The 25,394-nt window shown below is 39.6% G+C and overlaps 1 protein-coding gene and 1 pseudogene across 5 annotated transcripts in view; one reads left to right on the top strand and one right to left on the bottom strand.

The window, feature by feature from the left end:
- The window catches only part of UBTD2 (ubiquitin domain containing 2), a 57,580-nt gene extending 35,042 nt beyond the window's left edge, over window positions 1–22,538 (top strand). For all 5 annotated transcript variants that reach the window (XM_060296602.2, XM_060296603.1, XM_030829940.3 and 2 more), the window contains 2 exons: window positions 4,609–4,845; window positions 19,958–22,538. In XM_060296602.2, coding sequence (XP_060152585.1) covers window positions 4,671–4,845; window positions 19,958–20,355 — 573 coding nt within the window. In that variant the 5' untranslated portion in view covers window positions 4,609–4,670 and the 3' untranslated portion in view covers window positions 20,356–22,538. The remainder of the gene's footprint in view (window positions 1–4,608; window positions 4,846–19,957) is intronic.
- Window positions 5,703–5,794, bottom strand: LOC115838798 (U5 spliceosomal RNA; annotated as a pseudogene).
- Window positions 22,539–25,394: the final 2,856 nt, after the last annotated feature.

Below are 25,394 nucleotides of genomic sequence, written 5' to 3'. Positions count from 1 at the left end.
TGTTGATGCTCGTATTTTAGGCATTTTAAGCCCCATATCCCTATTTTTATTTTGGCAGTTAGTTGCCTTAGGGAATATATGTATGCGTATGTGTATATATAGTGTATTCTAAATTTACGTGAGAATAAAATATTTTACAACTATCCTTTTAAGCTAGCACAATCTGTTACAGAAGGGTTCTGTAGGATCTATTCTTAACTCTTGAAGTGACAGAAAAATTTCCCTTTCATTTTCACGATTTTAAGACTCTATAATCAATCTAAAATAGGTGCGTTATCCGAGTTCTATTCCGTGTTGCTTTAAAGTCTTCAGAATTCTTCTGAACAACATTTTTCCCTTTGATTGTGATCTTTTTAAATATTCAGGTTTTTTTTACCTGAATGTTGTGTTAGGAAAACTCTTTGAGTTTTCAGTCTGTTAAAGCTATTATTTCTTGAGTCATATTGTGATATCTACAGTACCTGTGCATTAATGGCCTCTCCTTACTTCATTTGAAGAGTCCCGATATTAAATCAGTTTTCAAAAGAGGAACCAAAGGCAGGAAAACAATTACAAACATACTTCACTTCAGAGATCATTGTTTTTTACCAATAAAATGTCAAAATGAGTTGCAAAAAGCATTCAGTTGTGGAGTAAAAATATTTAAGATTGTGTTTCTTATCGATATTTAGCTCTGAGAAGCAAATCTTTCTTGGGATTTTTACATGTTAGATCTATTTATTTGTCACATCTTTGGGAAGAAATGTTGAAAGGTTACAAGGAAAGAGAAGATAAGGCGTAGATGAATGTTATCAAGAGGCTTCTGAGAAGGGTGAGTTTTTGGCAAAGTTTTGAAAGTAAATGTGTATTGATAGGGAAAAAAGGGTGTTTTCTGAAATAACTTAGTTTTTTTAAAAAAAATTAATTTCTTTATTAATCTTTTGTTTCTTTTTTTCGGTAAGGAAAAATTAAGGAAGGTACTTTGTTTTATGGTCTCAGAATGTCAGGTTCTGTTCAGAAATCATGAAAAGAAAAAAGACTTAGTCTGTATATTTTTGCAAAAATGTTTGAAGATTTAAAAATTCATATATACTTCCAAAGTTATTTTTATTTAACAAGCACTTACTGTAGTTTTATTATATATCTATCATTATTGTAAGTGCTATACAGTGTTAATTTATTAAATCCTCATAACAACCCTAAATGTTTTCATGAAGATAAATATTTCAGGATGATAGTTTAAATGCTTTTGCTAAATTTTCATGTTTTTCCCCAGTTTATTTAACAAAAGTAATAACTTAGACGATAAACCACATTTAGTTTAACACGAAACTTTTCTTTTTTTTTTTTTGCGGCACGCGGGCCTCTCATTGTTGTGGCCTCTCCTGTTGCGGAGCACAGGCTCCGGACGCACGGGCTCAGCAGCCATGGCTCACGGGCCTAGCCGCTCCGCGGCACGTGGGATCTTCCCGGACCGGGGCACGAACCTGCGTCCCCTGCAATGGCAGGTGGACTCTCAACCACTGCGCCACCAGGGAAGCCCTAACATGAAGCTTTTAACCTCATATTTTGTCGTGAAAATTCTGTACTGCTTAGTGGTTTCATTAAAATATTTTATGTTGCAAAGATTTAAGTATTTTTTTTAATATTTATTTATTTGGTTGTGCTGGGTTTTAGCTGTGGCACGTGGGCTCCTTAGTTGCGGCATGCATGTGGGATCTAGTTCCCTGACCAGGGCTCGAACCTGGGCTCCCTGCATTGGAAGCACAGAGTCCTAACCAATGTGCCACCAGGGAAATCCCAAGACTTAAGTATTTTTATAGTGGACATTTGATAGGCAGATATTCTCCATTACAGATGTTTGTGATATAGGGAAAGCAGAGACCTAGGCAGAAGTAAAAGTAAGCTTTACTTACATGTCACAAGCATTCATTTTGTCTTATTTACTTTTACACAAAGTAATTACTTTGGAACTGTTGACAGCATACAGATTTGAAAATGCATTTAGAGTAATGATTATCCCTAAGCAGCATAATGTATCATTTATACTTTTTTTAAAAAAATTTATTTATTTAGTTTTGGCTGCGTTGGATCTTCGTTGCTGCACGCAGGCTTTCTCTAGTTGCGGTGAGTAGGGGCTGCTCTTCGTTGTGGTGCACGGGCTTCTCATTGCGGTGGCTTTTCTTGTTGCTGAGCATGGGCTCTAGGTGCACGGGTTTCAGTAGTTGTGGCACGTGGGCTCAGTAGTTGTGACTCGCGGGCTCTAGAGCGCCGGCTCAACAGTTGTGGCGCATGGGCTTAGTTGTTCCGCGGCACTTGGAATCTTCCCGGACCAGGGCTCGGACCCGTGTCCCCTGCATTGGCAGGTGGATTCTTAAGCACTGTGCCACCAGGGAAGTCCCATTTATACTTTTTATTTGACTTTATTCTTATGCCTTCTACAGGTGAGGGGAGATAAAATAAAGCTGTCATATTTGTAAGGAAGGTGCTTTTACTTTTTCCAAAGTATCTTCTACCTTTACTGTGAGCTACTTTTTCTGTTGGGTTCTTCTCTTTGAGGACCTTTCAGTTTCCTTTGCTTAAGTACCGAGATCGTGGAGGTTTTGTTGTTGTCTTTGCCTTTGCGTTGCGATTCTCCCACAATTACAGTTATATCAACTTTCTCTCTGGTACACTTAATACATATGACAGACAATTAGACAATAGACAATTGTCTAATAGACATTAGACAATTCTCTGGAACTCTTCAAGTAGACATGAAATTTTATTCAAATAGGTATTTATTTGAGTATTGAATTAGCTACCTATTCAAATAGGTATCTACTTGTGATGTCTTATCTTCCACTCCCTGCTCAGTAAACTAATAGTGAATGTTGTCTCTAAACTGTTTCTGACTCATCTAAAGGTTAATATAGCAGAAAATAAAATTTACCTTTAATTTTACCTTGTTGGTGGAATCAGTAGGGGGTGGAATGTGATTATCTGACATATTCTGAACACCTTTGGGTGTTCTGAAGGTGAGGGGATGAGACCTGATGTGCTGCCTTGAAATAAGGTGGCCAGATTGGGTGAAGAGAGCATGGTTTACTCCAAGTGTCAGACCAGATACACTTTGCAGCATGAATTGGTCCCGTCATCTTGAAATATAGCCTGGTATAGGATGTAGAGAGTGCCTAGGGGCTAGAGTTATTTTGTTTTATTTCTGTTATGAATAACTCAAATTTCATCTGACCCTGGGCCAGCGAGGGAATGGTTGATATCAGGGATTCTTTAGAACCATTTTGAGAGTAATTTCTTTTAACTTAGTATTCTTCCTGCAATTAAATATAGAACATTGAATTTTGATATACACCCTCTCCCTCCTACCCACTCTGTCATTTATTTCACACCCACTCTTACCCAACACTCCATGGAGCTTCAGTTTTCTTTTTACCTGTTCTTCTGTTTAACCATTTCTTATCTGTGGCTCTGTGTAAGATAAGAATGTCTCTGTATGTCAGTATGAGATCAGTGGTCATATGCCAGGTAAGTATCTGGGTGCAAAGAAGCTGCATCAGACTCGTTATAGCACTACTACTACATTCTCTAAGGAGCCACGCTGCCACTTAGAGCAAAAAAGGAGTGGACTCTTACCCTCTTTTTTCTTCTCCTCTTGGATTAAAACTAGAGTAGGGTGTTGTAGTTCTTCTCCTTGTGGTTGGGCACTTCTCCTTTGGCCTAGTATCAAGGATCGCCTGTTCCAATCCTGGTCCCTCTAAAGAGTAAAGCACTACCTCTCGCCCTCATCCCTTTCTAAATTAGCTTCTATATTTGAGTTTCAGGGAAAGATACTTACAGTTCCTTAGACTCATGTCCAGAACAGGGTGCTAGAGGAAGCTTTTCTATGATCAGGTTTCCTTGTGGATCTGGTGGTTTGGCTGTTCTTCCTTTGGATACCACAAAGTAGTCTTTTCCCTCTTTGAGATTTCTCAGTTCCTGCTTTCCGGCTTCATATGTTCAAGGGTCCTGAGATTCAAGGACCCTTGGACATATGCCATTTGGTTTCTCCTAGTATCTCACCTCTCTTTTATGCTATCCTTTGACTCCTTTTAAATTCTGCCACTGCTGTCTGATGGAACACTTACTACGATTTTTCTAGATAATTTAAAAAATTCTCAGGCTTCCCTGGTGGCGCAGTGGTTGAGAGTCCGCCTGCCGATGCAGGGGACACGGGTTCGTGCCCCGGTCCGGGAGGATCCCACATGCCGCGGAGCGGCTGGGCCCATGAGCCATGGCCGCTGAGCCTGCGCGCCTGGAGCCTGTGCTCCGCAACGGGAGAGGCCACAACAGTGAGAGACCTGTGTACCGCAAAAAACAAACAAAAATTCTCCTTTGGAGAAGGCAGACTGAATGGAAAAGAGCTACTAACTTGTCACTGGAAGATTTGAGTAGAGCTACCTAATATCTCCATTTGCTCTTGTGGATCTAAAATAAAATAGGTTAAGGGAATTCAGAATGCAAGAGTTAGCTAGTGGGCCAACTTTCCAGCTATAATTTTGATGAAAGAACCAAAGAAGAATGGCCAGATAGCTATTAAAACATCTTTTATAAATTTTGGTTTTGATGTCAGCCTTTTATTTTTCTTCTCAGTCGCTTTAGGTCGTAACCAGCCTTTGAAAAAGGAGAAACCCAAATGGAAAAGTGATTATCCCATGACAGATGGACAACTACGCAGCAAGAGAGATGAATTTTGGGATACTGCACCAGCTTTTGAAGGCCGTAAAGAGATTTGGGATGCCTTGAAGGCTGCAGCACATGCTTTTGAAAACAATGATCATGAACTGGCACAGGCAATCATTGATGGTGCGAACATAACGTTACCACATGGTAGGTTTGGTTGTTGTCAAGGACAAAGTGGAACATCATCAGCTCCTTTCTAATGGCAAGAAACCAAATGGGAAGTGTTCATTTTCCTGCTATGCATTATTCTAAATTTTTTTTTTTTTTAATGTAGCAAAGAGGAACATTCCTCTTTGCTTCTTGTATATCTTTTAGCTGGAGATGGGTTTACTCTGTGTGTGTGTGTATGTGTATTTTTTAATATCAAGAAAGAGAACACTTGATAAACCTGTATTTTCTAACTTCCGTCTAATCTAGTTCTCCATCAAGGCCTGCCCCCGGCCCCAATCTTCTAGAGCTTCTAGTTCACTGGTTTCCTGCTAGCACTAGAGAGGTAGTCTCAAGTTTAGATCTCAGAAGCCATGGAGACTCAGTGGACACACCTTTAGTCATTATCCTTTCTCATTAAGTCTGTTTTTAACATAATGAGCAAACCTAAACTTAGAAGTGAGTCTCACATATTCTTAAGGACAGTTTTCTATGACTGTATCCCTGAGCTTTATTAGAAACCTCTCTCCTTTGCTTAGGAATGTGACTCTAACGACCACCATAAGCTTTGAATGTTTCCAGGGACACATGTATGCTGGATGCATGCATATCCTCATGTTTAGTCTCCTTGATTAGAAACAAAAAAGTTTCATGCTATACTAAGATTTAGATGTTAATTTTACAGTATATTATATTCTTGTTCTGTTGATTACTATATTTATAAATTGACTTTTCAGTTTTTCAAGTTAATATTTTTCTAAGTTGTCTGTTTAGGTCCGATATAATCCTATATTTCGTTGAATAGTTTTCTATTTATTATTATACTCTCATTGTTTGGTTTGCAGTATCTTCCTTTTTTTTCTTTTCTTCTTTCCTTTCTTTTTCTCCCCCCATGGGAATTTTTAGTAAAAGGTGAAAGATTCATACGATCTGAAGAGAAACACAAGTATCGTTCAGTATCTTACTTTGTCTACATTTTCAGAGGAACAGTGCTTTTCACTGTTTAATCATCGGCTTTGACTCTTTGTTAAATAAAAGGTATTTAACTTAGTATCCTTTCCAGTGTTCCAAATCTCCATTAATTTTCCGAATTAATTGTGCTTCCAAGAAACTTTTAAAAATATATATTCCATAGCTGTTCTGTTCTTTAGTAGTAAAACCTTATTAGGATGGGCTTGGGTTAATAACATTGAGCACCCTATATATATAGATCACTATATATAGATCACTTTTTCTACGCAGGTGTAAAAATAATCCGTCCTACATTTGAAAAATTTATAATAGAATGCAGTTTTAGTATGACTCTTTAGTCCCTATTTTCATGGATAGTCTCTGAATTCTTTACTTCTTACATGACTGGAGTGGACATCACCTTGTTCCATTACCTTTCTTAGTTCTATAATTTGTCTTCAAATACTACCTTTATATAATATAAAGGGAAGGGCCTTCCTTTACAGTTAGTTTTATCATCCATCTCTTTTTACTGCTTACATCCTATATTTTAAAAGCAGAATATATTGGTATCTGTACAGGCCCGCGAGTGGGGTGGGGAAGGTGTTTATCTGTGATTTAGGAGCCCAAGGCCCAGAACCTTGGAACTTTGACTTCCTTACTTTGTACCTGTCATAGTTACCTATGGGAAAATCTAATTTTGTTCTGTTAATTATGGCCGTGTTTACAAGTTCATGGAGGCATAACAGCTCTGTTACATTTAAGGTAGGGACCTATGCATATCCTATTAGAAACGGGCTCAGATCTCTAAAAAGTCAAGTCCCTCATTTCTGTTTATCTGTGTGAACCGCAAAGTAATGATCCTGGCAGCCCCACCAACCAACAGACTGGGGAGAATTCTTAGATATTTGAGAGTATTGGATGAGCCTCAACTCGTCCCCTCTATGTTTAAGGAATATTTTCTGCTTTAGCATGAAAGAATCAAATTGACTTTCCTCAAGCTTTCGTCTTTGAAAGCTGTGTAATAACTTTATGTGTATTAATATTATTGTCATTGGTACCCTTGATTGATTTCCCTTGTTCATATCTGAAACTTACCAATAATGTTTCTTGGGTGGACTTTTGAATTACATTTCGTCAGGTACTCTAACTCACCATTAGTTTATAACTTAGCTATTTAGTTACATGTTTTTACCTACACCTCACTGGTATTGGTGAAATCCCTTCCATCTTTTAGGTGTAATTACGTAATTGAAATTTTACTTTGGATACATTTTGTTGTATTAAACCCTAACCATCCCAAAGTACTTCATATTTTGAGTTTAAAATATTGCATAGGCTTTAGCTCTTGTTTAGCTGGCTTTGGTATCAGACCTAGCCTTACTTCCTGCCTCTACTGTATTACTTATAGCTATGTGCCTTTGGGCAAATTGCTGCTTTTCTGTAAGCTTCATTTCTCTCATCTGTAAAATATGGATTGTAAGTACCTACATTGTAGGGTGGTCGTATTGATTAAATGTGATTATAAAACATGTAAATTGCTTATCATAGTCCAAAAAACACTTAATGAATAGTAGTGCTGATGAATGTATCTTTTTTTTTGAATTTTATTTATTTTTTTATACAGCAGGTTCTCATTAGTTATCCATTTTATACATATTAGTGTATATATGTCAATCCCAATCTCCCAGTTCATCCCACCACCACCGCCCACCCACCACTTTCCCCCCTTGGTGTCCATACGTCTGTTCTCTGCATCTGTGCCTGAATTTCTGCCCTGCAAACCGGTTCATCTGTACCATTTTTCTAGGTTCCACATATATGCGTTAATATACGATATTTGGTTTTCTCTTTCTGACTTAACTTCACTCTGTATGACAGTCTCTAGATCCATCCATGTCTCTACAAATGACCCAATTTCGTTCCTTTTTATGGCTGAGTAATATTCCATTGTATACATGTACCACATCTTCTTTATCCATTCGTCTGTTGATGGGCATTTAGGTTGCTTCCATGTCCTGGCTATTGTAAATAGTGCTGCAGTGAACATTGGGGTGCATGTGTCTTTTTGAATTATGGTTTTCTCTGGGTATATGCCCAGTAGTGGGATTCCTGGGTCATATGGTAATTCTATTTTTAGTTTTTTAAGGACCCTCCATACTGTTTTCCATAGTGGCTGTATCAATTTACCTTCCTACCAACAGTGCAAGAGGGTTCCCTTTTTTCCACACCCTCTCCAGCATTTGTTGTTGGTAGATTTTCTGATGATGCCCATTCTGACCGGTGTGAGGGTCGTTTCTTTCTCTCTTCTCCTTCTGGGACCCATATAATGCGAATGTTGTTATGTTTAATGTTGTCCCAGAGGTCTCTTAGGCTGTCTTCATTTCTTTTCATTCTTTTTTCTTTATTCTGTTCCACAGCAGTGAATTCCACCATTCTGTCTTCCAGGTCATTTATCCGTTTTTCTGCCTCAGTTATTCTGCTATTGATTCCTTCTAGTATATTTTTCATTTCAGTTATTGTATTGTACATCTCTGTTTGTTTGTTCTTTAATTCTTCTAGGTCTTTGTAAAACATTCCTTGCATATTCTCGATCTTTGCCTCCATTCTTTTTCCGAGGTCCTGGATCATCTTCACTATCATTATTCTGAATTCTTTTTCTGGAAGGTTGCCTATCTCCACTTCATTTAGTTGTTTTTCTGGGGTTTTATCTTGTTCCTTCATCTGGTACATAGCCCTTTGTCTTTTCATCTCGTCTGTCTTTCTGTGAATGTGGTTTTAGTTCCACAGGCTGCAGGATTGTAGTTCTTCTTGTCTCTGCTGTCTGCCCTCTCAAGGATTGTATTTCTTGAACTCTGACATTAACAAGTAAATTCCTTGCACCTAAATTATAGATTTCAGTCATTTTCTGGATGTACTGTCTACTGGTAACATCTTTCTTTGGCTTTTGGAATACCCTTCTTTTGGGCATATGCCTAATGGAATTTTGAGGTTATGTTCATTCAATAGCGACAATAGTGGCAGATTTATTTATTTATTTATTTAAAATTTTTATTTTATTTATTTAGTTTTGGCTGTGTTTGGTCTTTGTTGCCGTGTGCGGGCTTTCTCTAGTTGTGGTGAGCGGGCTTCTCATTGCGGTGGCTTCTCTTGTTGCAGAGCATGGGCTCTAGGCACCCAGGCTTCAGCAGTTGTGGCTTGTGGGCTCTACAGCGCAAGTTCAGTAGTTGTGGCGCATGGGCTTAGCTGCTCCGCGGCATGTGGGATCTTCCCAGACCAGGGCTCGAACCCGTGTCCCCTGCCTTGGCAGGCAGATCCTTAACCACTGTGCCACCAGGGAAGCGCAGTAGTAGATTTATTAATTAGACACCTAGCAGTGAGGACATTGTTAGTTTAGCATCATCTCACACCTGATCCATGCCCATCCCCTTCATCTCCGTCTGTCAGTATTACCCATAAGATTACTGAACTAATCATAGATTGACAGCCTGAAGAGATCCTAGGATATACACTCCTTTCTAAGTTTTCTTCCAAAGATCTCCTTTTTTGTTTTCATCTCATCCTCTCTTCTCTTCCCATAATCTTTTTGTTATCTCAACCTTATTCATATTATCTTCCTAGTATAAATATTATATATACAGTTCTTTAAAGCTTGAAAACCATATGAAAATGTCTTTGTAAATGTTGTTTGTATCTGTGTTGTCTGTTATTTTAGATTGTATGCTCAAAGTAAGCAAGGATTATGCCCTTTTTGATTTAAATTGTATTTAGTGTCAGTGTTTTATGCATAAAAATTATGTATTTGTCAATGGCCTTTTTTCTTGTGATGATAGTTACCTTTTCTGTTGTTTCAAGGAAACAACAAAAAACCCTTTTCCCCATATTTTCTCTTTCTTTTCTTTCTCTTATAGTGGTTGCCTTGATAATTAATGTGTTTTATCTTAATTCCAGTCAGCAGGTCATATTTATTGTATTCCTGCCTGTCCAAGCACAAAATAATTCTGTGCTCTTTAATTATCTTCCTCTATTAATATCTGTGAGAAGTCTTTAGTTTGTTATTCTCAAATGGCAGTAGGGATTTTTAAGAGGGAAGTTGGTGTCATAACTACCTGGGGATTTTACATATGAATGTATATTTTCACTTTGGAAATTATGACTCAGAGGATAATATGTACATGTGTAATAGTGTACTATTGTGGAAAAAGCTCCCTCCGTGATTCTAATGTCTGCTACTTCTTTTCCACAGCCTCCCCATCCTAGAAGAGCTTTAGTTTTCATTATTTACACAGCATTTTTTACTCATGGTCTTAAATTTCTTAAAGAGCTTATTTCCTTTTTCTAATTGAGTGCTATTTTGTCACTACCTAAAATTCCTAAAAACATTCCTAAATACAGTGTTTTGCCTGTGAAACCAGCTTATAGATTAAATGGCATGCCCAAATTAGCATAAACATGGTGAAAAGAAGGTGGTTTTTATTTTCATATTTCACAGAGTCTGGTTCATAGTGGCTATTCAGATATTTTCGGTGAGAGCTCGTTCAGAAACAGTATCTGTTTATCTGGTAAAGAGGAGGATTTAATGCTTTTTTAAAATTATTATTCAGAAGATTTAAAAAGATTTTTAAAATTGCCTACTCCTTTCCCTACCTTCCAATTTTCTAGAAAGGTTGTTGTTTATTTCTTTAGCATCTACAATTAATGTGTTTTCCATCTCCTTGCAATTCACGTGTAAAAGCTCCCTTCTTAATCTTCCCTGTATAGGAGGAGTAGCTGCTCACTATTACCCATTCAGTTGGACTTTTTTTTTTTTTTTGCGGTACGCGGGCCTCTCACTGCTGTGGCCTCTCCCGTTGTGGAGCACAGGCTCCGGACGCGCAGGCTCAGCGGCCATGGCTCACGGGCCCAGCCGCTCTGCGGCATGTGGGATCTTCCCGGACCGGGGCACGAACCCATGTCCCCTGCATCAGCAGGAGGACTCTCAACCACTGCGCCACCAGGGAAGCCCTCAGTTGGACTTTTGAAGGCCATTTTCTTTTGTCCTTTCTCATTCTTCAGGATATGCGAGGTAGAAAATAGTAATTCTTGAAAAACCTTTATTTTTTAGTCACCTTCAAAATACAGGTGGGAAAGGAGTTGCCCAGAATTTTTCTTTTTCCTGGTCTTTCTTATCTCAGAATATATCAAATGTGAATAAATTAAATTATGTATAATGCAGTTTAAGTTGTTTAAAACTAAGGCACTTATAAATAGCATAAATAGAGCATTTCTGTGTATAGGAAGCCAACATGATGATAAGAACTCCTGGTCTGAGAATCAGAAATAATAAAATACTATCAGTTCATGTTTTGAATTGATGTTATTTAATTCTCATGCCTGTGATAATCACCTACAACAGTCCCCATTTTAAACAGATGAGAAAACTGAAGCACAGGGAAGTTACATTATTTTTCCGAGGTAGAAGTCATGAAATTGGGTTTTGAACTCAAGTCCTAGATCTAACGGTAACTAAAGCAACTAAGTTACAGGGTCAAGACATTTCATCTGTGTTTTCTGTAAAGTTACTACATGAGTAATTTTCAATGTTAATTCCATGTGTACCATTTTAGGTCTCTCTCACACTATATAGAATACTTTATTTTTTTATAAATTTATTTATTTTATTTGTTTATCTTTGGCTACATTGGATCTTCGCTGCTACTTGCAGGCTATCTCTAGTTGCAGTGAGCCGGTGCTACTCTTCGTTGCGGTGTGCGTGCTTCTCATTGCGGTGGCTTCTCTTGTTGCGGAGCCCGGGCTCTAGGCGCACAGGCTTCAGCAGTTGTGGCTTGCAGGCTCTAGAGCGCAGGCTCAGTAGTTGTGGTGCATGTGCTTAGTTGCTCCATGGCATGTGGGATCTTCCCGGACCAGGGCTTGAACCCGTGTCCCCTGCATTGGCAGGCGGATTCTTAACCACTGCGCCGCCAGGGAAGTCCCTAGAATACTTTAAAATGATATACTTCTATTAATACTAAAGAGAAACAAGTGAATTCTCTCAGACATGGACAGATAGGAAATGCATATGTGTAGGCCTTGTTTCTCTTTCCTTTAAGTGTGTTAGACGCCCATTCAGAAGCAAGCCATGGGACTTCCCTGGTGGTGCAGTGGTTAAGAATCTGCCTGCCAATGCAGGGGACACGGCTTCGAGCCCTGGTCTGGGAAGATCCCACATGCTGCGGAGCACCTAAGTCCGTGCGCCACAACTACTGAGCCTACGCTCTAGAGCCTGCGAGCCACAACTCCTGAAGCCCGGGCGCTTAGAGCCTGTGCTCTGCAACAAGAGAAGCCACCGCAAGAAGCCCGTACACCGAGACGAAGAGTAGCCCCCGCTCACCACAACTAGAGAAAGCCCGCACACAGCAACGAAGACCCAACGCAGCCAAAAATAAATAAATAAAATAAATTAATTAAAAAAAAAAAAAGCAAGCCATGAATTCTGATTCCTTTAAAGGTCCCTATAAGAATTTGTCATTTAATAAACTTAATTCATGAACATAAAGCTTAAGAACGAAAGCATGAAAATTGTACATACATGAGAGACAGAGGATTTTTACCAGACTTGTGTTTAGAAATGAAATGGGGCCTTAATAAAGGATCTGATGACTGACTAATCATAAATTAAATGTTATATCCTTTTCCTCTCTCTATCCTCAACGAAACAAAAATGATTTGGAGTTACACAGTGTAGCTTTATCCACTCCTCGGCTGCTGTCACCCTTTTTCTTCAGGTAGAGCAGCAAAGGGCCTAAAATAGCTGAGGTGGGAGTTTGTCCCTGAGTCAGTAGGCTTGTCTCTGAAGAAGACCTCCTTTCTTTGCCATTCTGGGTGGTGGGGGTGGACGGAAAGCAGGGTTTCTGATGTGGTCCCAGGAAGTGTACTGCACCGACTTCCACTTCTGTAAAGCCAGGTCAGCTAAATAAACCAGTGCCTGAGTGCTGCTGGTCTGTTCCTCTGTTCCTTTTAAAGAGTTGGAATTAAAGATCAGTGTCCCATTAGAAATGTGGCCAAATGTTACACAAGCTCTTAATCATGGTCTAACCATCGTTAAGACTTTGGTAATACATCCAAACTAAGCCACTTTTCACCTGTGCTTGCTAGAAGAGATGATAGACTTGGTACTTCTGAATCCCAGTCTTAATAGCTAATTTGGTGGAATGAGACAACTGAACCTGCTTCTCCTAAAGCCTGACTATCAGACATAAGCTTAATATAATTCCCAGCAAAGTGTTTGCATGAGAGAGCCTGTAATTTGTTAGTCCTGAAAGACGGCTCATAACACCTGGATGAAGGGTAATTTCGATGGCCCTTTTGACATTATTGTGAGGTTTGTAAAGGACCCCATGAAGCATAAAGCAGTGGGCTCAAACATTATGAAACTTTGATCCTTTGTGATATTGCTATTGGTGAGCTCTCCTCTGTAAGTCTGGTTCTGAGATTTAAAACTTGTATGAGAAGGGAACTGACATTATATGTACTAGTCAATTTTGCATGTGTTTTATTATTTAATCCTTACAACTACTTTGTGAGGTAGATAGTATAGTCCTTGAGGAAACAGACTGAATATGTCCAAGATTAGGATTCAAATTAAAATTTGGGTGTGATGGCTCCAAAACCACTGTTCCTTCTATCACATTTACTGCTTCTCCAGTCTTCTATTCCTCTGTCAGGCTCAGCAGTGGGCTGCCTGAATCATAGGTCTAACCCACTCTTTCTTTCCTTCCCATTCTTTCTGTTACTTCAGTGTTCTTTTCCTTTTTAGCTGTGTCCAACTCACTTATGTGTTTAGGTCTTCTGTTGTCTTAGGAAGTCATGTTTTATGAAGAGTTCATGCGTTCTGGATCAGTTAGAAAAGTGAAGTCGAGAATAAAGACGTCTTTTCTCATCCTTGGAAGAAACCCCCAATGTGACAAAATCCTTGCAGTTCTAGGATATTGCTTTCCTAATTTCTTAATTAATTTTGGGAGGACCGTTTTCTACATCAGATTGCTAGTATGTTTTAAATATTAAATGTTTTCAACTCTTTTGAGGTATATTGAAGAACACTAAACAGCACGTATTTAAAGTGTATAGTTTGGTTAGCTTTGACATGTAAACACCCATGAAACCATCACTACAATCAAGGTAACATTTTAATATCCTCAAAAGTTTCCTTACATAAAAATTTATTTTTAACTTTTGCAGATTTGTTCATGTAGCTCTGCAAGTCTCACGTGGTAAAAATTTTAAGACTGAGCTGCAGTCTTGCAGGAGTGAACATAGAGGGAAAACCAGTGAGGCCTTCGAATGCTTAAAAAGACGTCTTTCTTTTTAACCTGAAAGCTACTTGAGAAAGAGTAAAGTGTTAGACGTTCTGGCATTTAGTAAAGCTATTTTTATTATTTGGTATATAATTTAGTCTTTATAAGTTTCTTGTGAAGTATTTTGAAGCCTAATTAAAAACAGCCATAGAAAAGTGTTGACCAAGGAAAATAGAACATCTGAGCCAGTCATCTAGATAGAAGATAAATAAAAACAACTTCAAAAAATTATGTATGGGGCTTCCCTGGGGGCGCAGTGGTTGAGAGTCCGCCTGCCGATGCAGGGGCACGGCTTCGTGCCCCGGTCCGGGATGATCCCACATGCCACGGAGCGGCTGGGCCCGTGAGCCATGGCCACTGAGCCTGCACGTCCGGAGCCTGTGCTCTGCAACGGGAGAGGCCACAGCAGTGAGAGGCCCGCGTACCGCAAAAAAAAAAAAAAAAAAAAAAAATTATGTATGAAATCAGAACAGAAGGTAGTCTTGGCAGCGTTCTTCCTACCCTGGGGAGCTTTCAGGGGTTCCTGGTCTGCGGAAGCAGTGGCCTGGCAGTCATTTATCCCGGTGGCCATCTGTCTCTGCTAGGACTTGAGTGAGGCCTATAATGGGTTTTTGAGGAGACGGGGAAAAAAAAGACAAGTGTACTTAGGTGAGCAATCTAAGCAAGCCTGGCTAGAATGTCTTTAGAACTAGTGAAGAATTATTAGATGAACTGCACCGTCAGTGGCCAGTGGGTGATGATTAAAAGCCTTTTGTAAATTGCATAATTAAACATAGCTAGGAGTGATTTTTGGAAACGTAAAAAAATCCTTATGTTATCAACTTTTAGAGTGGTTCCTTCCCTTCTTTGTTTAAATACAGTGTTTCTTTAAGCAAAACTCTCTTCTAACCATGCCCTGTTTTTTACACATTGCTCTCAAATATCATAGATGAGACAGTGATAGTAATAGGTCCATTCTGTCACTACATGTGGTGGCTTTGCAGCACTGAAACTTCTTAGTCAACACTTTCTTTTGCCTCATCTTCCAGATGCTTCTTTGACCTGTCACTGACATCACTGGCAAACGTATTGTTGGGCTGCATTTGGAGTGTTGGTTTCTTGCTCCTTGTGATTCACATTTGGTTCTTCATCCCTCTGGTATTTGTCCTTTGCCTTTTTCCAAGCACATTTCTTCCTCTCCTTAACCATATCATTAACCTGGGAGTCTCGTAGAGCTGTCACGAGCCCTATAGCCTTATCCCTGTGTTACACATTGACTTCTTCAGGAATCAGATTATTTTACTGTGTTACTTAACTATCTCTGACCCTGGGCAAGCTACCTCTCTCTTCTTCAATTTTCCCATTTGTAAAATGAGTATGATAGACTTACCTTAGAGGGCTGTTGTGAGGATTAAGTGTTAATGTATGTAAAGTGCTTAGACAGAGCTAGTAAGCCCTCTTAAGTGTTTGCTTTTATGTTTAAACTTACACATTCGAGATTATTACTCTACAAACTGCTTTTACCCTTTTCCCAATATGCTTCTTCAGTTACCTTCAGTAACTCAATTGAAGTATCTCCCTGAACCTGAAGCAGTTAAGAATCCAAGCAGAGGGCTTCCCTGGTGGCGCAGTGGTTGAGAATCTGCCTGCCAGTGCAGGGGACATGGGTTCGATCCCTGGTCCAGGAAGACCCCACATGCCGCAGGCAGCTAAGCCCGTGTGTCACAACTACTGAGCCAGCGCTCTAGAGCCTGCAAGCCACAACTACTGAGACTGTGTGCCACAACTACTGAAGCCTGCACGCCTAGAGCCTGTGCTCCGCAACAAGAGAAGCCACCGCAATGAGAAGCCTGCGCACCGCAACGAAGAGTAGCCTCCGCTTGCCACAACTAGACAAAGCCCGCGCGCAGCAACGAAGACCCAACGCAGCCAAAAATAAATACATAAATAAATAAATTAAAAACAAAAAAAGAATCCAAGCAGAGAATCTTGTAACCCTAAATTCTCTGTCACTCTTATTTCCTGGTTAGGTGATTCCTTTCCTAACCTATCATTAGGTCTTGCCCCTTACCACCAGTTCTCTCAGATCCATTTCTTTGCATTGTTAGTCAGCTAGTCATTTTAGCAGGGCCCCCTGATTCCAGTCAGTCACTCTCCCTTCATGCAAATAATAAAATAATCTTTAGGCTTTGTCTTCTTCACTAGTATAACCCTAGCACCTGAAACATTGCTTGGCGTATAGCAGGCACTCAATATTTGTTGGATGAATGACTCATGGACCTATATTAGGCACATGTACCTATACTAGCCTCCTCTAGAAATTTCCTAGGGTATTAAGTCTAAACTCCTGAACCCTCCTATCAGGTTTTCACTATTGCTCTCTGTTTAGTAATTTCACACCATTGATTGTGTATTCCACCTCAGCAGAGCCACTTGTTATCCCCTACTTATCTTGTACTAATTCTTCTTTTAAAAAAATATTTATTTGGTTGCACCGGGTCTTAGTTGCAGCAAGCGGGTTCCTTAGTTGGGGCAAGCGGGCTCCTTAGTTGTGGCTCGAGGGCTCCTCAGTTGTGGCATGCAAACTCTTAGTTGCAGCATGTGGGATCTAGTTCCCTGGCCAGGGATTGAACTGGGTCCCCTGCATTGGGAGCGTGGAGTCTTAACCACTGCACCACCAGGGAAGTCCCTCTTGTACTAATTCTTGTTTCCATATCATTCGTATTTCTTGGGATGCCCTACATTTGTATTCTGTGTCATGCCCAGAACACACTATTTCTACAGAATTTTTCCTTCTTGGCTCTACCAACTCTAGTCACATTTCTGTTGTGTGATATCTCAGCTCCTATGTTTGATTTTCAGTGTCAATTTGTATTTAAATCTTTGGTGGGTATGCTGTGTCTGCTCACCTTGATTATAAGCTCCTGGGGGTCAAGGACAGTCTTGGCTCTCTTGTAACCTTCTCTACTTAGTGCCAGTGACACATCCTACACACTTCTAGGTGTTTAGTAAGTGTTCATGCAGCAACTCTGGAACGCGAGAATTGTTTTCTAGTGATCTTTATGAAGTCCTAAAGAGATTGTGTGATTAGAGACCCTATTAGCAGAGCAGTTTTTTCTTTAATAAAGAGATATGGGGCCATAGAGTGGTGGAAGATTTAGGAGTATATTATTCAAAAGAGTTTGAGCCTGCAGAGGAGTCATTTTGCTCTGAATAGGTAATTTTGGGGTAATATTCAGCTCTGGGCTATATTGATTATTTTTATTGATACTTTATGATCCCAGATATTTAATTTGGGGATAGGGTAACCCATAAAACTGCAGCCTAAAAATGTAATTAAATGATGTTTGACTTCATGGCCTGAATTCTTCCCCTATTTAGTTTTTTGTTTAATCTAAAACTAGAGCATATTTATAACTCAGATTACAGTATAGTTTGACTGGTAGAGTGAGGAAAGGAATAAACCAGGAAACTTCATGTTAAATAAATTGCAAGTTACCTTTCCCCAAAATATTGGAATATGGGAGCTTCTAAGCAATAGAGTCTGGATAGCTGATTTCCAGCCCCGTAGATGGGAGGCTGCCTGAGCTAGAATAAGAAGGTATGCCATCTTCAGCTGTACCTCTTCAATGGAGTTTTTATTCTCACCCATTTGAGTCTGAAAACTGAACCCCTGACTTGCTGGGCTGAAGGGCAGAAGGGGCAAGACTCAGCTTTCTATTGTCATGAAAGAGTGAGTATTCAGCTCTAGGAAGAGCCAGAGTGCCTGTTAAGACTGTACATTTGTTTTAAGCTTGGCATGCACTACTGTTTCAGCACTGCGCTAGAGGCTGCCATGGCACCTCTCGTCCTGGTTTCTAGGGAGGCTAAAAATACAGGCTGTCTTTCGGTCAAGACATTGTTCTGCCTGTAGTTTGACAGCTTTGGTTTGCACTTTTATTTTCTATCTCTTGTGGTGCATGAAGATGAAGCAGCATGTGCAAACCTGGAAATCACGTTAGAGGTCATTTTTATCCTGCCTCATTTTGCTAATTGAGAGAAGTATTACAGGTTAAAGAACATTGCTCAAGGTTGTACACCTAGTTAATAACAAGGCTGGGAATATCATCTTGGTCTCCTGATTCCAAAGGTAATGATTTAGAATGGTGCCTCTCTTAGAGAATGTTTTTCTAGCAGAACAGTTATGTAAATATATATGTTCTTGTTTCTATCAGGCTGACATTACTGATGCCCCAGTATCAATGGGATATATATCTGAAGGTATTTTCCTGAGAGAGATGATGAGTCTGTAGTGAACTCTCCACCTTCTCTTTGCTAGTTTTCCTAATGGTCAGCCCACCTGAAAGGCACTGAGGTTTCTTTGCCTTAGGACAAGGCTATATCAAGTATATAAACAGTGAAGTTTGCACAACTGACTATTTATAAATAATATTTATACTGCAGTGTGATGGTTACTAGTGTAGGGAATTGCTGGTGATCACAACTGGGCTTGAAGCATATCTATTTCTACAGTCATAGCAGTGTTCAGATTAGTGAATAACAGAGGCTGAACATTATTTTTAAATACAGAGGAAAGGCGAGATTCGCGTGTATTAATGCTTGGTGCCTGAGTTCTCACCCCAGCCCATCTTATGTAACTTAGAAAGCAGGCCCAGTTCAACCCTTGGTGGATTGGTGACTGTTCCAGTCTCATTTGGGATGCTTTGGATTTTCAGCCTATTGATGGAGATCAGTTTATTAAGTCATTCGTTCATTGGTAACCGTTTCTCAGTGTCCCACGCCCCATATTCATTAGCCTGTGTATGAGTGTTCTGAATATGGTAGATATTGTTGGTTTTTATCCAAATTGATAATCAGCTGACATTAATGTTCCAGTTTGAGCAAAAGACACATTATGAATAACCTTAAAATAAAACATTCATTAAGTATGCTTTCAAGTTCCCCAAGGGAAGCTCTGGTAATTACAATGGTTTATACTTTATAAAGAAATTAACCATGAATACCTTCTTTTAAACCATAAACACTTTTTTCCCCCTCCCCTGAGCTAGCCAGTTATAAACTTCATGCCTCTTTTGTTCTTCCTTTTTAACTCAAAGCTTCTCTGTAACAGATTGACTAATTTGGGTTAAATAAAACACCTCAGTCATTTCTGTGGTAGTTGTGCTAATGAGATCCATACATAAGCCATGAGACAATGGCAGCTGGTAAGCTTGTCATCTCTAGTTTGTGATCTCTTTGGACTGAGGACTTCCGGCCAAGTACTTCAACTTAGGAAGTCTAGGCACTAAGAGAACCACTCTGGAACACTGTGTTGTGGAGAATTGAGCTTAGGGATCTGGGGTTTTTGCCTTTTTTTTTTAAGGTTAGCTGATTCATTTCCTAAAAAGATATCCCAATGTAATTGGCATCTCCCATTAATTTGGTCTAAGCATTGATAATATTAGTAAATTGGAATTTTGTGTGCTTTCTTTTACTTTTTTTTTTTCTTTTTTCGGTACGTGGGCCTCTCACTGTTGTGGCCTCTCCCGTTGTGGAGCACAGGCTCCGGACACGCAGGCTCAGCGGCCATGGCTCACGGGCCCAGCTGCTCCGCGGCATGTGGGATCCTCCCGGACCGGGGCACGAACCCGTGTCCCCTGCATCGGCAGACGGACTCTCAACCACTGCGCCACCAGGGAAGCCCTGGTCATGGGTCTTGATAATGATTATTGATGATCACTGACAGAGATTGGCCTTATTTTACATTTTTTTCTCTACAGTGGCACGCCAATGAGATGTTTGAGCATTTTGCAAGATGTAAAGAAAAATGCATTCATTTAAACTCTTTTTCATATCTTCTCTTTCTTAAGGTGCACTTACAGAGTGCTATGATGAACTGGGGAATAGGTATCAGCTTCCAGTCTACTGCTTGGCACCACCAATCAACATGATAGAGGAAAAGAGCGACATAGAGACTCTGGATATTCCTGAGCCACCACCCAATTCGGGGTATGAATCTCAGCTCCGTTTGCGCCTTTCCACCGGCAAGGACCTCAAACTTGTGGTCCGCAGCACAGACACAGTGTACCACATGAAGAGGCGGCTACATGCAGCAGAAGGAGTGGAACCGGCTAGTCAGCGGTGGTTCTTTTCTGGCAGACCTCTCACCGACAAAATGAAGTTGGAAGAGCTGAAGATCCCAAAGGACTATGTTGTACAGGTTATAATGAGCCAACCTTTGCAAAACCCAACACCAGTTGAGAACTGAACTGGTCCTGCTGGCTGTCCCTAGATCCCTCCTGCTCCTTTTTATTGTTGTTGTTATCATTTCCTACTCTATGGCGTGAAATTTATTTTCACTGCTCTGAATTCCTTATGAATGGATTTAGTTCTGAGGAATTACCAGTGAAAACTTCCATCTGTGATGGAGACCAACGAAAATAATTAATAAAACACAAAGAGCCAGCCTTTGAGACTCATGTAATTACAGTTTCTAATTCAAGAGGCAGTTAAGAAATAGATAACCATTTATTTTAAAATACCCAACAACTATATAATGGCTGTATTTAAATGATTTGGACTGTAAATAGAACATTGCATCCATGCAGAACAGCACCAAGCACCTGTGAATATAGAATTCTTAAAAAATAAATCAAATACAATTTCCAGAAATCATCAATAACAGTTATAAAACTTGAGCTTTTTAAAATGGAAACTGAAAAGAGCAGTACTTGAGGTTCTCTTCTTTTCTGGTCTTAATTCCTTGCTCAATTGATATTTAGCCATAAAGGAGTAGAAACTGGCAAATTGTGTTTCAATATTGCTTTCCCCATCCCCATGTGTTGAGCTCCTTGTTTACATTCACACTAAATTTTGGTGCCTTCCAGCACGTTGGTGGCAGGCACCTTTCTGGAACACTAGGCAATAATTTAGTCAGTTCATTCAGATCTCTGACTTTCAACTGATAACTTAGTTGAAAAGTCTATTGTCCTCTTGCTGCATAGGTATTTTGAAATGTCTATATAATGAAGCTGTTTCATATCCAGGCTTAGAAGGACACTACTATGTAAAACCTTCATAGAACTTTTGAGAGCTAACTGTGCCCCCAAATGCATGGATATGCATGGAATCAAGTACAGCTGGGAATGTACTTGAATCATTCCAGGGATTCAGGGGAATCCCAGGGAATGCATGGAATCAAGTACAGCTGTTCCTACTGTAGGATAATAAAGTAATTATCTCTTCTCCCCCAATTTGCAGGAAGGGTGTAAGGAAAACCCATTCTGTCTGTGCCTGGGAGAATTGTGCCTGTCTTCAATCTTTTAGAAAAAATTTCAACTCATAATTTGCTAGAGTGAAATATTTACTGACATCACCTAAACATCGACAGTGAGACCAAATGTTGATACATTGCTTTATACTTTAGTGCTTTCCATAGTTCACTGTTACCTGTAGTTGTGGTGGATGAGAATTTTCCTCTCTCATCTTTCCTAGCAAAGAGGCAAATTAAGAAGCATCTGCAGATTATATTAGAGGACTGAAAAATTTGGTGAGATAACCTGACTCTTCTGTACTAGGACTGGAACAAAGCTGCCAAGGATTATATTTAATTTGGAGCCTTTTCAAGGTTGGTCCCATAAGTGAGAAGGGGGCTACCAGGTGATTTCTGAACCCCTGAGAATCCAGGAGATGGAAAAGTAGAGGCAAGAAGGCACTTACCTTGTTCTCAAATGAGAAATAATCAAACCTTCACATGTTATTTTGGATGTGAAGCACCATTATTAATTTTAATGGCAAAATGAAACTAGTTTAAATGTAATGTTTAAAATACTATTAAATTTCCTATAGCCTGATTGCACATAATATCTATAATTGTAACATATCATGTTTCTGAGAGCTTTAACTGCTTCTCTTTTTCATGCAATCATTTTAAAGATTGTGGCTACATTTAATTCAGGTTTACTGATAATTGAATCTAAATTCAAGAGGCAACAGCAGCATTAATTCCAAAGGAGTATTTTTATATATGGAGGTGGAGATATGCGAGGGTATTTCAATATAATGCCCCTGTCATCAAAATGTTTCCTTATTAATTTGTGTGTCACATTGAACAGCAACATCTCTCAAAGTTTGTCAACTGGAGGACAAAAAAAGTGTTCAAATCTATTTTTCTTAAGTAAATTTGGTGATATAATAATCTATAGTTGGTAGTTTTTTTTGTTGAGGATTGGAGCTCTCTTAATAGTTTATTTTATTTTAAAGGAACGTGTACTTTGAATAACAATTTTCTGGGCATTTAACTAACCTAGGTGAGAAAACCATGGTGCTGTTTAATTGTAAATAGATTGATATAAGATTGGACCAATACTTGATGTGTACAATTTTAGTATGTAGGGTTTTTGTGCTTTTTTTAAAAAAAAAGTTCAATTTTTCTCTTTGTCTTTGCCTTTATTCTGGGTTTTTAATTATTATTACTCTCCACAATAAGGGTAATCTGCTTCATTCTGATTAAAAAAAAAAAAAAAAAAACCTCTAAAAAGGTTTTTCCCCTTTTTAAAACCTCCCAGCTCAGTAACTAACAAGTTCATTACTACCAAACTTAGGCTCTACTATGTCAAACCATACATGGTCATTTATAGATATACTTTATTTGCTGCATTGAAATCTTGGTCTCAAATAGGTTGTTGTTTTTTTCTTTTAAGAATCATGCTGTAAACCAAAACCCATAATTCAGTTTTTCAGAAGCACTGAGCTCATTTCTTTATCTATTTTGGATCAAAGTGGTAGGCTTTGATTGTTAATTTTTATTTAAAATAAGTGATACATACACATGGGAAAAAAAATCCAAACATACCGAAGTGAAGAGTCTCTCTGAAGATGCCTGTTCTTCATATCCCATTTCTTCTCCCCAGAGGTAACAGCTGTTCCCAGTTTTCTGGATATCTTTAAAGATGCTCTACCACAGTGGTTCTCAAACTTCAGCATGCATCAGAATTACCTGGAAGGCTTATTAAAACACAGATTGCTGTGCTCTTCCCCCAGAGGTTCAGAGTTAGTAGGTCTGAGTGGGGTCTAATGATTTGCATTTCTAAAAGTTCTCAGGTGATGCTGCTGCTACTAGTCCGGGGATCCCAATGTGAGAACCACTATTTTAGTGTATGTGAGTATATTTACCCACCCTACCCTGTTTTTTCCATAAATAACATATGCTATTCTATACATTTGATTTTTCTCTAAAATGGTTAGTCTTAGAGATTGTTCCATATATGTTGAGCTAGATCTGCTTCATTCCTCTTACAGGTGCAGTAGTATTCCATTGTCTGGAGTACCACAGGTCAGTCTGGCTGTTTCTAGTCTTTTGGTACTATAAACCATGCTACTGTGAAATGTCCTTTTCTACAGCTACATCTTTACATCTATGTACATTGCTATATCAAACAGTATATACATTTAGGGAGTAGATGCTGAATTGCCCTCCAAATAGATTTTAACCAATTTAATACTATAGCAGTATGACTGCTCTTATTTTCCTATATTCTGACCAACTTTTTTTTTTCCCATAAATTTGTTTATTTATTTATTTTTGGCTGCATTGGGTCTTCGTGGCTGCGCACCGGCTTTCTCTAGTTGTGGTGAGCAGGGGCTACTCTTAGTGGCGGTGTGCAGGCTTCTCATTGCGGTGGCTTCTCTTGTTGTGGAGCACCAGCTCTAGGCCTGTAGGCCCAGCTGTTGTGGCACTCAGGCTCAGTAGTTGTGGCTCGCGGGCTCCAGAGCGCAGGCTCAGTAGTTCTGGCACGTGGGCTTAGTTGCTCTGCGGCATGTGGGATCCTCCTCGACCAGGGCTCGAACCCGTGCCCCCTGCGGACTCTTAACCACTGTGTCACCAGGGAAGTCCCTGACCAACTTACTGATCTTTGACAGTCTAGGTGGAAACCTGTGTCATGTGGTTTTACTTTGTGTTATGGGATCTTAGTTCCCCGACCAGGGATTGAACCCATGGCCTCAGCAGCAAAAGCATGGAGTCCTAACTGCTGGACTGCCAGGGGATTCCTGCTAGCTCCATTTAGTTTTTGTAGTACCGTTGTGGGGAAGACAAAAGTTTTGGCTGCTAAGCATTACTCATAAGTGTGTTATCGAAATCTCATGACTATTAGAGTAAATATAGAGAATGTTCATAGTAATTAACATGATTTCAGGTATTACGTGTGACTTATGAATGACAGTCTTAGGCAGTATTCTTGTCTGTTGCACATTGACAAAGTGATTTTTGATTATTAAGTACTCTGGAACTCACTGAATGCCTTACGGTCAGTTATATTGCATATATTATTTCCTTAAGAAATTCTTGGTTTATAGTAAATGAGCTGTATTTCTTTAATCACCAAACATGTCCCTCAGAAATCTATGGTAGAAGGAGATGTGGTAATTAGCATTAGGTAGACGGGGTTTCTGAGCCAGTGAAATGCCAGCTTAAAACTTAAACAGAATCTGCTAAGACTGAAGTGAGTTACTCAGATCACTTGTTCTCAGTACAAGCGTCTGATTGACCTTGAATTTGAACTTTGGTCCTGCCACTAGTGAGTCATTAAGAACCTTGGGTAAGGTTCTTAATTTTTTTTTTTTGCGGTACACGGGCCTCTCACTGTTGTGGCCTCTCCCGTTGCAGAGCACAGGCTCCGGACGCGCAGGCCCAGCGGCCATGGCTCACGGGCCCAGCCGCTCAGCAGCATGTGGGATCTTCCCGAACCGGGGCACGAACCCGTGTCCCCTGCATCGGCAGGCAGACTCTCAACCACTGTGCCACCAGGGAAGCCCGAGGTTCTTAATCTTGACATCTCAATTTCCTCATCTGTAAATTGAGGATAACACTTAATTCGCAGGGTTAGGGGATAAATTCATGCGTCTAAAGCCCCTGCGTGACCCATTGCAAGCACTTACTCAGTGGTCGTTATCATCATTAACATCACAGTAGTCAAGGAGGATTCACAAATCCCATGCTAAAGACACTTAAAAATTATTCAAAGCATTAATTATACAAAAAAATAGAATTATACAAGGGCATGTAATAATTATTTTACCCTAGTAGATTTGGTATAGTTGCTTAAGCACTTAACTCATCAAAGAGTAACTTAAATTCTAGGAAGAACACAGTCCCCATATCCTTAAAAGTCAGTTTCCCTTACGGTGGGAGGCACTTCGCCATTTGCCAATTTGAAGTTTGTTTTAGCCTAAGGAGTGGGAGAATTAGAATTCTGAAAGTATTGGACCACTAGTGACAAATGTTAGGAAAGCACCACCTTCCGACTG

This window comes from Globicephala melas, chromosome 3 (genome assembly GCF_963455315.2).
Source record: "Globicephala melas chromosome 3, mGloMel1.2, whole genome shotgun sequence".
Classification (NCBI taxonomy): domain Eukaryota; kingdom Metazoa; phylum Chordata; class Mammalia; order Artiodactyla; family Delphinidae; genus Globicephala; species Globicephala melas.
This window is presented reverse-complemented; position numbering and strand designations above follow the sequence as displayed.